General features: G+C 37.6%; 1 protein-coding gene across 1 annotated transcript; it reads left to right on the top strand.

Moving 5' to 3' along the window:
• Positions 1–1,959: 1,959 nt before the first annotated feature.
• LOC103833591 (sugar transport protein 5) lies at positions 1,960–5,239 on the top strand. The gene is made up of 4 exons (XM_009109673.3): positions 1,960–2,344; positions 2,429–2,748; positions 3,254–3,889; positions 4,591–5,239. Exons 1-4 carry the CDS (start codon positions 2,206–2,208, stop codon positions 5,014–5,016), a joined length of 1,521 nt encoding a protein of 506 aa, XP_009107921.1. The 5' UTR covers positions 1,960–2,205; the 3' UTR covers positions 5,017–5,239.
• The last annotated feature ends 7,423 nt before the right edge of the window (positions 5,240–12,662 follow it).

Here is a 12,662-nt window from a genome sequence, read left to right as displayed (position 1 = left end):
TATTGAATTCCTCCGAAATCGAAAGCTTGATTGTGAATCTCCGGAATAAGAAAAGAACTCGGCGTCGGAATAGACTGATTCGAGATCGGAATAGATGGAATCGTCGTCCGAATAGACTGATTCGAGATCGAAATAGATGGAATCGTCGTCGGAATAGACTGATTCAAGATCGGTATAGATGAAATCGTTGTCGGAATAGACTGATTTGACTGTGAGTTAGTCGGAATCGCAGCCGGAATAGGCTCATTCGCTGGGGACAGCGTCGGAACAGATGATGAGGAAGTGCGATTTGTTCGTCTCGTCGATCTTCGTAATGTAACCATCGTCGGCGTCAAGGTCAACGTCGGAGAAGAATGAGATGATCGAGATCGTGAAGAATGAAGATCGAGAGCTCAGGATCATCATTGTTGAACTTTGATTCAACGCTCTGATACCATATTACAAAATAGAGAAGATGAGAAATGTTTGTTACATTCTTTCAGCTCAAACTTTCTGTTACAATGAAACCGTCTTTATATAGACGTTAGTTAACCAGAATGAGTTAACCATCTAATACATTGAACCAATCTAAACTAATACTCTAATAGTATCACCATCTATACTCAACAAAAACACATCTTTGTCTCCAATTCATACTAAAATAGTTCTTAATTAACATGTTAGATCAAACACTAACCCTAATTTCTGAATAGATCCCGTGGTCCATATACTCATCCGTGTCTTTAAAATACAAGATTATTTTTTATAATTTAATTTTTTTAGTTTATGTTTATTTATGTGAGCCCATTTAGTTAATAAAAACCTTGTTCTTTAAAATAACTATAAATTTAATTAATTAGTTTTAAAATTTATTAGTTTTATTAGAACTTAATATATATTTTCATTTAAAATAAAAAAAATGGAATAAAATACAATGAATAAATTGGTTAGAAAGGATTTGTAAATAAAAATCTAAAAGCCGAAAAAAATCTTAAAAAAAATCAAATAGTAGCATAAATTTTAAATATCACGTTAAACAATGATTACTTCTATTATATTTTTATGTTTAATAGAATTGTTTTTTCTCTTTTTTGTTATCAGTTGGATAGATAAAATCCGATCTATCTAATATTTACGACACGTGAAGAAACGCTATTTAGTGGAGTCGAACTCCAATAAAGAAGCCTGTAGAGGTGCCCATGATACCAGTTGAGTAAAAACACTTCCTCAATTAGTGGATTTCATTCTTAATATGTTAAAGAATTTTTTTGAAAAAATAGAAGTGTAAGTTAATATTTTCAACTTGCTTTCCAATGGAGTCAAAATATGATTTAGTCATCATATATGCGACAAATGATGCAAAAGCAGATGTTACCGATTTAGAAATATACTTATACCAGAGTTTTTCTTTACTTTATGACGCAAGGCCACCTAATCCGTTTCTTGACGTGCTAAATATTCGTCAGGGCCATTACACTATATCAAAATAAATTATAGAATTAAAAGCACTGCAGGCTACAAGGAGGCCCTGGCTAATTTAACAGTTTATTCAAAAAAAAAACAAGGAGGCCCTGGCTACAACTACGGGTATGACTGGTAACCGTCATAGAAACAATAGGAACGAATATGAAAAAAATGAATAGGAATAAATTTTTAGGAATGATGAAAAATGATGGTTCCTTATCAAAATTGATGAGGAATTGATTTGTTCTATAATTTTTTACAAATAAAGGAATAAAGAGGAACGAAAAGGAAAACTCATTCCTCATGAGTGATAAAATGTTTAAGAAATATTAAGTAACATAGTGTTTCTCTTCTTTGTCTTGTGTGAGAATTTATTTTCATATTTTGTCAACTATCTTATAAGACAAGAACGGTGGTTCGACAAAATAATTGTGGTTTGTCGTGTGGGAAGTTAGGGTTTAGACTGGTGGTTGACAAATTTTGTACTCTATTACCTTTCACATAGACATATACAGTGTTCTTTTAAGAAAGTATATTAGTTATTACATTTATCGGTTATCCAATTAACCAAGAGAAAAAAAGTGGTTGAACACTTTGGGCTGTAAAAAAAAAGTAGTTGCACACAGCACAGTCGGACCATCAAGTCATAACGCCAGCTAACCAAAGACACTCATCTAAAAGCCCTCTTTAGTCTTTAATATATTATTTTTGTTCATTTGTTGTGCAAGAAAAATAGAAATGCAAGCGTAAGCCTTAAACAAAATGGCTATCGGAGGATTAGCTCTTGATGTTGCCGGCGGCAGCGGCAATATAGAAGCCAAGATCACAGCCGCGGTTGTCATGACATGTGTTGTGGCCGCTTCGGGCGGTCTCATCTTTGGCTACGACATTGGAATCTCAGGTTACAATTTAAAGAATGAAAAATAATAAGTTTCGAGAAAACAGGAAACGTTCTAATTCATTTTTCAATTTAATTTTAACAAAGGGGGTGTGACGACGATGAAGCCGTTTCTGGAGAATTTTTTTCCAACCGTTCTTAAAAACGCTACTGAAGCTAAGCCAGATGTGTACTGCGTCTATGACAGCCAACTTCTAACGGCCTTCACGTCAAGCCTTTATGTTGCTGGCTTAGTCGCTTCCTTAGTGGCTAGCCGTCTCACGGCAGCTTACGGTCGCCGCACCACCATGATTCTCGGTGGTTTGACTTTCCTATTTGGTGCCGTCATCAGTGGCTTGGCTGCCAACATCGCCATGCTCCTCTCCGGACGGATTTTGCTTGGATTTGGTGTTGGTTTCACCAACCAAGTAATATTTCGATCTCATTAAATCCCATAATCTATTTTATTTTATGTGGATAAATATGGAAATATCCGGTCTATAATTTGATTTCAGGTTAATTTTCCTTCTTTTTAGGCTTTACAGAATTAAAAGTCTAAATCCAATCGATTTATAAATTTCGGTTTGTTATGGTTGGGCTTCTTATAAGATAATTTTGAATTTTGGTTGGTAAAAATTTAAATTATAAATAAATAATTTTTAAATCATATTATATCTATGCATTTGAATATGATTTTATGAATTTCATCTGATGTCAAAAGAAAAAAAAATGTCATCTTCATTTGATTCGTATTTTGATTATAGCAAAATATGGCGGTTCCGGTTTCATGGGTTTTGCTATTATTCAAACCTTAAATATTAAAACTTAAATAGGTTCGGTTTTGATCGCTTTAATCATTTGTTATGTTTTGTTTACTTTTACGGTTTACGATGCAGAAATTACTAATTTTTAAATGTCTATGCGATATGTTAGGCTGCACCTGTATATCTATCAGAGGTAGCACCGCCGCAATGGCGTGGAGCCTTCAATACTGGCTTTCAGTTCTTCATTGGCGTAGGAGTTGTATCAGCCAATTTTTTAAACTACCTCACGGCCGACCACCACAGCGGCTGGCGTATCTCACTCGGCCTCGCCGCTTTACCAGCTGTTATCATGACCTTTGGATGTCTATTCATCTCCGATACGCCTTCAAGCCTCTTGGCGCGTGGTAATCACGATCATGCTCGCGTGTCGCTGTTTAAAATACGTGGTGCCAAAAATAGTGCTGACGTGGAAGCCGAACTAGCAGAGCTAGTTAAGTCGAGTCAGTTAGCTATAGAAGCTAGAGCCGAGCCATTTAAGACGATATTGGAGAGACAGTACAGACCTCAGCTTGTGGTTGCTATGGCGATACCTTGTTTTCAGCAGTTAACTGGTATCACGATTAATGCGTTCTACGCGCCAGTTCTGTTTAGATCTGTCGGATTTGGTTCTGCGCCCGCTCTTGTTGCGACGCTAATACTTGGGTTGGTTAATCTCGGTTCGATTCTTATTTCAACGATGGTTATTGACCGGTTTGGTAGACGGTTCTTGTTCATTGTGGGTGGTATTCAGATGTTTGTCTGTCAGGTATTTTCTAACTTCTAACTAAGCTATGAATTTCATAAGTATATGCCAATACAATTTAAACGCAATTTTTAATGTTTATAACTGATAGGTATTTTGATAAGATGAAATCAATATTTTCTCATAAACTTTATGTTAATAATTTAAATGCAAATGATTTATCGTATAGCTCTTTACTAAATCTGGTTTTACAGTGTGCCAATGGTAATTGAGCACATGACCCTGATCACAAGTGTTTTAAAATTGGAGGCATTTCCAAATCCCAATACTACACTCGTCCCGTATTTCTAAAACGATTTAGCTATTTATTTCTGCTTCTTTTCAGTTTTCTATGTATATTTTAGTTTATTTTGGTCAACTATCTCTAGTATATTCAATCGTATTGGTCAAATGATTTAAGACATTAATGCAAAACCAATTTACTCATTATGTTTAAACTATTAAGTTACTCCAGAAAATGTGTTTCAAATTAGGTGATGTTTCACTATATAATTTTACAGTCACCTCACATTCACATTAAACATCTTATATAACGAAACAGAGAGAATATTGTTTTGTTTTGGTTGCCGTTTCTTAAATTAGCTAAAATGGAACCAGATATACATCATACATGGAGATAAGTTGCTAAAAGGTTGACAAAATAAGACGCATGTTTTTGGTCCGTTTAAAACAAGCCTGCTTCGCTAACTCTCTCTAATGTACAGGTGGCAGTGGCTGCATTACTAGCAGCGACAGTAGGAGACGCCGGAGACGGAGAGATGACGAAGGGCTACGCCGTCACAGTTGTGGTGTTGCTGTGCATATACGCAGCTGGATTTGGTTGGTCGTGGGGCCCACTAAGCTGGCTGGTCCCCAGTGAGATATTCCCGCTCAAGTTACGCCCAGCTGGTCAGAGCTTAAGCGTCGCCGTGAATTTTGCCGTTACTTTCCTTATCGCTCAGACTTTCCTTGCAACCCTTTGCCATTTCAAGTTTGGTGCATTCTTGTTTTACGGTGGTTGGATCTTAACAATGACGGTGTTTGTCGTGATGTTCTTGCCGGAGACTAAAGGGATACATGTGGATTCTATGTACCAAGTTTGGGAGAAGCATTGGTTTTGGCAGCGGTTCACTAAATCAACTTCAACATGAAAATGAAAATCTTGGATAAAAAAGATTGATGCAATAGTTTGCAGCTTTCATGGATCCTAGATATATATATTTATAATTATATATATCATACTTATGATTAAAAGATACAGCATTTTAAAACTTGTTGGATCAAATTAGGATCGTATATGTCTATTCCCACCAGAAACGTTCTATTGTTGTGTTTAATCTTCTGATTTTATATAGGTATTCTCTAATTGAAACCTTTAGTAAACTACACCCCCTCACATGTAAGAATTTTACCTTTTTTTTTTGAATGAATGTTAGGTATATTCAAAAAACAAAAGGCTTCTTTTTATATTGTGTTGTGTAACTTTGAAAAAAAAAAGAATGAATGTTACATTTATTCAAAAACTAAGACTTCTTTTTACAATGTATTGTGTGTGTAACTTTGAACAAAAAAAATTTGCAAAGATTGTTCAACTAATGGAATTGTTTATCTGATTGAAGTTGCATGTGTCTTAAGGCATGTCCATCTTTTAGATACCAGGGATCAGAGTTAAGGAATCCAATTAATGGAGTTTGGAAGGAATTTCAGCTTTGGCAAATAAGTGTCCTTAAAAATTGCAAAGAGTGTCGCTATGGAGATGAGGTACCAGTGTATGTTCCTCAAGGTACAGAGCTTATAATCAACAATATATAATTAAAGCCGAGGAAGAATTAATCCTAACTTTTGATTCAAAAGGGAAGAAAGAAGATGAGTTTTGTACCTGTTCGGTGAAGAGGAGAAGAAGACGAACATGCATGCAGCTTGAAGAAGAAGAGTGTGAAGGAAGATGAACTCAAGAGGTTTTACTGAATAATATTTTACTTAATTAATTTACAAAAGATGAAGAAGAGCTCATAGAAAGATCTAGATACAACGACTAACAGCTATAAAGGTAAGGCTCCAACTAGCTAGCACAAGACGATAAGAGTGGAGCAAAGCAATTGTTGTTGTGACTCATCTCAGGCGAAACCGTACTGATCTCCTATGCTCCACAAGGCGACAAAACAGACAGAGTTGAAGACCGTTGGTGAGGATGAGGCTTCATCTGGTCTTGGGCCTTTACTACTGTCTTGGGCTGGGTTCTTTCTTGGTTTACTCTAACATCCCCTTCAAACTTTGCGTGGGAGTTTCTTCTACGCCAAGTTTGCCTCTGAGATGCACAAAGGCTTTCCTTGGCAACTCTTTTGTGAAGATATCAGCCACCTGTAGATCAGCTGGTATGTGTCGTGTCTCGATCAGTCCTAAAGCAACCTGTTCTCTTATGTAGTGACAGTCTCTATCAAAGTGTTTGGATTTCTTGTGGAGAGCCGGATTTGTGCTCAACTAGACTGCCGAGAGATTGTCACAAAGCAACAGTGTAGAGTGATCTTGAGGGATGTTTAAATCATGTAGCAGCTGAGAAATTCAGGTTATCTCCTGAGCCGTTTCCGGTAAGGCTCTATACTCCGCTTCAGTAGAAGACCGAGACACGGTGTCTTGTCTTTTAGCCGACCATGAAACTAGGTTTGATCCAAGTATAGTGCAGAACCCAGTAGTAGAGCGTTTAGTCTCTTGACATCCTCCCCAGTCACTATCACAATACGCCATTAGAGAAAAATCTTCATTCTTTTTGATGTGAAGTCCATACTGCAGCGTTCCTTTAAGATATCTGAGTATGCGCTTCAGTAAGGAAAAATCTGTGACTGTGGGAGCATGCATTCTTTGACAAACCAGGTTGACTGCATATTGAATGTTTGGGCGAGTAATTGTGAGATACTGCAACTTCCCAGCAAGACTTCTGAAGTAAGTAGGCTCTTGGAAAAGACTTGTGTCAGGGGCTTCAGTGCGTTGAGGTATAGGAGTGGGCATAGGATTGCAATCAGACATAGAAGCCACATGTAGAATCTCTTTTATGTAAGCTTGCTGATGAAGAAAGAGATTCTCGTGATGCGTCTCCATCTCAATGCCCAGAAAATATGACGGTCTTCCCATATCTTTCATGGAGAAGCGAGTCGACAAGGTGGAGATGAGGTCTTGGAGCAGAGTTGACTCACTGCCTGTGAGAAGTATATCATCGACATAGAGAATTAGGACCATGAACTTGTTATCTTTGTTTTAAGTGAACAAGGATGGATCAGATGTACTGCACACAAAACCAAAGTCAATCACGTAGTTACTGAAGGTATTAAACCAGGCTCTTGTAGCTTGTTTGAGACCATAAAACGCTTTGGTTAGCTTACAGACATGCTGCGGTTTCTCTGGATCCACAAACCCATCAGGCTGATACATGTAAACTGGCTCCTGCAACTCTCCATGGAGAAATGCACTTGAGACATCCAACTGCTTGATTGTCCATCCTTTAGTAGTAGCAATATTCAACATCAGACGAATTGTTGCTGTCCTTACTACAATGATTAATGTTTCCAAGTAGTCCAATCCTTCTTCTTGTTCATAACCTCTAGCCACCAACCTAGAACTCATCTTCTTCACTGTGCCATCTGGATGTATCTTTACTGTATGAACCCAACGACTGCTTAAGATATTCATGTCCTCCGAAGCAGGTACCAAGGTCCAAGTATTCAGCATGTGAATGATCCTCATTTCTTGAGAGGCTGCATCATTCCAGCCCTGGTGCTTCATAGCTTCTTTAATATTCTTAGGAATAGCAGCTGAATACTTTGGCGCCAGTAGAGCATACCTAGCATTTGGCTTGTGTATGCCAACTTTAGCTCTTGTCTGCATCGGATGAATGTTGGAAACTGGTTCTTTAGGAGCAACAGGTACAACTTCTTGTTCTTATTGTATCTCAACATTGTCATTGTTGTGATCTCCTTGAGGATTCTCTAGTATCACTTGATCTTCATGAGCTTGAGGTGTTGATAGAAAACGAGTGATATGTTGTTCCTCTCTCACTACTGGCTCAGGTCTAGTAGCTTGTTGCCATGCCTTTAACAACGAAGTATCATATCGTGGAAGAAGGTGCTTGTATTGATCCTTAAAGGGATATAGCTCCTCATCAAACAGAGCATGCCGAGTAATATACACCTTTCCTGTAGGAGGGTACAAACACATGTACCCTTTGTGTAGACTGCTGTATCCAACGAACACACACTGAAGAGACTTGGGATCAAACTTGTGATCTTGAAGAGGTCGCAGACAAGGATAACATTCAGAACCAAAGGCCCTTAAAGATCTATAGCTTGGCTTCTTGTTGAACAACATCTCAAATGGGTTTTATTTTCCAGAGCTGATGATGGGAGGAGGTTACTTATATAGCTTGCCGTGGCAAATGCTTCTACCAACAGATTCAGAGGAAGATGGCTGTGAAACATCATGGAGAGACCCAACTCTATGAAGTGTCTTTGTCTTCTTTCAGCCAGGCCATTTTGTTCTGGTGTGGCAAGACAGACGATGTACAATTTCATGTTCTTGTAGAAAGTGCTTCATCTGATTATTAACAAACTCTCCTCCTCCATCAGATTGAAATACCTTTATTTTACCCTCAAATTGAGTTTCCACAAGTGTCTTAAACACAGTAATTACTTGAAACAAATCTGATTTATTGCGAAGCGTACAGCCAAGAAAAACGAGTACAATCATCAACTAAGACAGCATAGTATCAAAATCCTTGGTTAGACACAACAGAAGAAGGACCCCATAAATCACCATGGATCCTTTCCAATGGTTGAGAAACATGAGACTGAGACTGAAAAAAATGTAACTTAGTACTTTTCCCCATCTGGCAAGGCTGACAAATGTGGCTTGTTCTGCTCTTATTGATGCTAATTTCCTTGCTGATCTTGAGCTGTTGAAGAACTTTTAAATTTGCATGACCAAGTCTGAGATGCCATAGATCTTCTGAAGCAGTGACTTGACGATCAGAGAAATAAGCTGCAAACTCATCATTCTTCAACATGTATAGCCCTTTATTTCGCCTGCCCTTTGCTACCACTTTCTCCTTAAGGAGATCAATGAGATATACACAATTAGTATCAAAGAATATCCCACACGGAAAGTCCTCACATAACTTAGATACTGATAACAAAGATTTCTGAAAATTAGGACACATCAAGACCTCGTTTAGGGAGATAGTACCTGAGGAAGAGGAGATAGTGGCAGAGCCAACATGCGTGATGGGTAAGTAGGCTCCATCACCAACCATAACGGCATCAGTTCCTTCATATGGTTGAACTCCTTGAAGATTGGCAGTAGACGAGGTTATGTGGGCTGTCGCACCAGAATCTGGATACCAATCTCTATCATCTGAGACACGGAGGGAGTTGAATGCTAGAGGAGGTTGATAATTCTTATCAAACCTTTTGTAGCATTTGAGTGCCGTGTGACCTACTCTTCCACAGATCTGACACGTAGGCCTCCACTTTGTGTGTTGTTGTTGGCGTTTGACTGATGTTGAGAGAACCCACGGACACGACTAGAGAAGCCACCACAGCCTCTGTAGGAACCTGACTTATCTCTGCCTCTATAGTTTGGATTGTAGCCCGGATGTGCATTCTGTAATGCGAACGCCATATGAGGGTTAACAGTTGTTGTATCCTCATAAGGCTGTAACATCAAATCAAAGCCTTGGACATCTGAGACCACATCGTTGAACGTAGGCGCTGGGAACTTCGTGAGTGAGCTTTGAATCACCGTTGTAATGGGATCAGGACCGGCCCTGGGCTAAATCCCATAAAGCAAGGGCTTTGGGCGCCAAACAATATAATATATTTAGGGGCACCATTTATCAGATGCTTCGCCTTAGTCTAGTGACTTGGGAGGCTTGTCTTTCTTCCAACAGTTGTCGGGTTCGACACCAGCGTCCCTCTCTTCCTTTTTATTGATAAAAACTTCTTTTTTCCGATATATATCAAAGATAGGAGGATTTTGTTACTTTTTTAACATCTCTAGTTTCTTTTTTTTGACTGAACATCTCTAGTTTCTTTTCTTATGTGTTACAGTAAATGGTATATTACTAGATAAGAAATTTATGTAAAAAAAATCTAATTAATATTTTTACTTTATCAAGACATTTTTCCGAGTTTTTCTTTTATATCTTTGTCGGCTAATATTTGCTAGAATAAATGTATGAACAAGAAATATTACAATAATTAACTTGAATTATAGATTGTTCATATTCCACAATAAATTTGTGATTGGTTATAGTAGGAATAGCTGCATCTTTTATTATTTCTTATTTTCTTCTTTTTGTAAGTTTTTTGAAAACTTTTGAAATTCAAACACCTAAAATTATCATAGGGTTCTAATATTCAATGAAACTCTATGAAATCTCAATTAAAATTTATAAAGTGAAATTGATGTTAAGGTGATTTATAATATGTTTTGCTCTATTTTAAAAATTATATATATTTCTTTTGTTTTCAGAATTTGTAAGAATGTTATCGAGAAATAAAATTAACAAAGTGAAACTGTAAACATAAAGAGAACAAACTTACAAGATGAGTTGCATATAATGTTTTGATGTTTTTATTTTAAAAACATGTTTTAATAATATTTGGTATGATTGTGGTTACATGTTTGGAGTATAGTAAAACTTTTAATTATGGTTAAAGGGCAGCATTTTTGTCATCCGCTTTAGGCGCCACACGAGTCCATGGGATCAAACTCACGACCAAGTCCATTGAGAAATCAAAAGATCTTCATTGAACTCAATGGGCTTGCCAATGGCACTGAGTGCATCACAAATCGTCTTGAACTCTCTACGATAGACCACCAAAGTCTTGTCTTTCTTCGCAAGGAGCTGAAGACTATGCCTTAGAGAGAACTCACAAGAAACGGAGCTCTTGTTGAAGTTATCAGCCAGCGAGATCCAGACTTCTCTGGATGTGGGAAGAGTATGAACAGATCCAAGCACTTCTTCAGAGAGAGTACCAAACAACCACGACCTGACCAGTTGATCAGTACAGAACCATGAGTCGAACAAGGGATTGTTCTCCTCGACATTTTCAGTACCATGAACCACCACACGCGTTGCTGCCGGAGGCGCCGCTGCACCATTCACAAACCCTAACAGCTTCTGACTCGAAAGTAGGGACTCAAACTGGGTTTTCCAAAGCAAGTAGTTACTGTCATTGAGCTTTAGAGTGACCGAGTTCAAGACATGAATGTTCTTCGGAAAAGGATAAGGATTCACCGGATCCGCCATCAATACCTGTTAAGGTTTAGATGTCTCTGATACCATGTGAAGGAAGATGAACTCAAGAGGTTTCACTGAATAATACTTCACTTAATTAATTTACAAAAGATGAAGCAGAGCTCATATAAAGAGCTCATATAAAGATCTAGATACAACGACTAACAGCTGTAAAGGTAAGGCTCCAACTAGCCAACACAAGACAATAAGAGTGGAGCAAAGCTATTGTTGTTGTGACTCAGCTCAGGCGAAACCGTAATGATCTCCTCTGCTCCACAAGGCGACAAAACAGACAGAATTGAAGACGGTTGGTGAGGTTGAGGCTTCATCTGGTCTTGGGCCTTTATTACTGTCTTGGGCTGGGCTCTTTCTTGGTTTACTCTAACAAAGAGAAGCTCTGGCGGTGGATCAAAGAAGAAGAGAAGCTCCGGTAGTGGCTCGAAGAAGAAGAAAAGCTTTGGTGGTGGATCGCAGAAGCAGAGAAGCTCTGGTAGTGGCTCCAGTAATGGATCGCCTCCCGAATCGCCATTTCCCATTTCTCTTTCTCTCTGAGCAAGTCAAAGAGATGAAAGCTTACATTACTGTCGCGGTCTTACGCGTGTCCCGCACTAGTGCCAAAGCCCAATCCGCATTTGGAAAATCCAGTTAGTATCTACCATCAAGCCTTGCTATTTTATGGGTCCCAAAAATGACAGTCCAAACCCGTCCCGAAGTAAGTTTTTTTTGGGCCAAACTCGCGGTCCATTTCTTCAAACCTGCGGTCAAGACCTGAGAACTCATCGCATATGTTTGTTTGCTTCAACCAGTCCAAAAATGACAGTCCAAAATGGACTACAAAATAGCAGGATAAAATCGGATTAATTTTTAGGACCACGGGTTTGGTTCCAAAATGTAAAAATAAAGCATAGAACTCTTCGTTGGACTGGTTGAAGCAAATAAACATATGCGATGAGTTCTTAGACCACTTATGGATTGGGGTCTTACTCTCGCGGCAATGAAGAGTTCTATGCTTTATTTTTACATTTGTTTTGTTTTGGTGTTTGGTCTGTTTTTGTTTTTTGGTGTTTAAAATTTAGACATATGGTGATGATTGTTTCAATGGTTTTCGGATTTTAGTTTTTGGGTGATGATTGTTTACTTAGATTTTACATTTTGGTTTTTGGTTTTTGGCTTTTAATTTCTAGTTTTTGGATTTTAGTTTATAGCTTTTGGTTTTAGATTTTGTAGTAGCTTTTAGCTTTTTCAAAAACATGAATGGTGGTTTTAGATTCTGATTTTTGGATTTTGATATATGTTTTTTTTTTTAATTTTAATTTTTCCGTATATTTTTTTCTCTAATTGATTTGTAATTTATTTAATTTTATAAGTTTTCTATTATTTTTAAGTACTTGACTTAACTTTACATAAAACTAGTTTTAATAATTACTTTTATTTTATTGACAAGTTTTTTTAAAATGTTCTTATATACTAAGTATTATATTGGTTATAAAGTATTATAATTCATATAGT

Source organism: Brassica rapa, chromosome A08, assembly GCF_000309985.2.
Source record: "Brassica rapa cultivar Chiifu-401-42 chromosome A08, CAAS_Brap_v3.01, whole genome shotgun sequence".
Lineage (NCBI taxonomy): Eukaryota > Viridiplantae > Streptophyta > Magnoliopsida > Brassicales > Brassicaceae > Brassica > Brassica rapa.
The sequence above is the reverse complement of the archived record's forward strand: the minus strand, read 5'-3'. Positions and strand labels throughout refer to the sequence as shown.

Coding starts and splice junctions, on each gene's coding strand:
- LOC103833591 (XM_009109673.3), top strand. CDS start 2,206: ATGGCTATCGGAGGATTAGCTCTTGATGTTGCCGGCGGCAGCGGCAAT. Junction 2,749..3,253: donor GTGTTGGTTTCACCAACCAA/GTAATATTTCGA, acceptor GCGATATGTTAG/GCTGCACCTGTATATCTATC. Junction 3,890..4,590: donor TTCAGATGTTTGTCTGTCAG/GTATTTTCTAAC, acceptor TCTAATGTACAG/GTGGCAGTGGCTGCATTACT.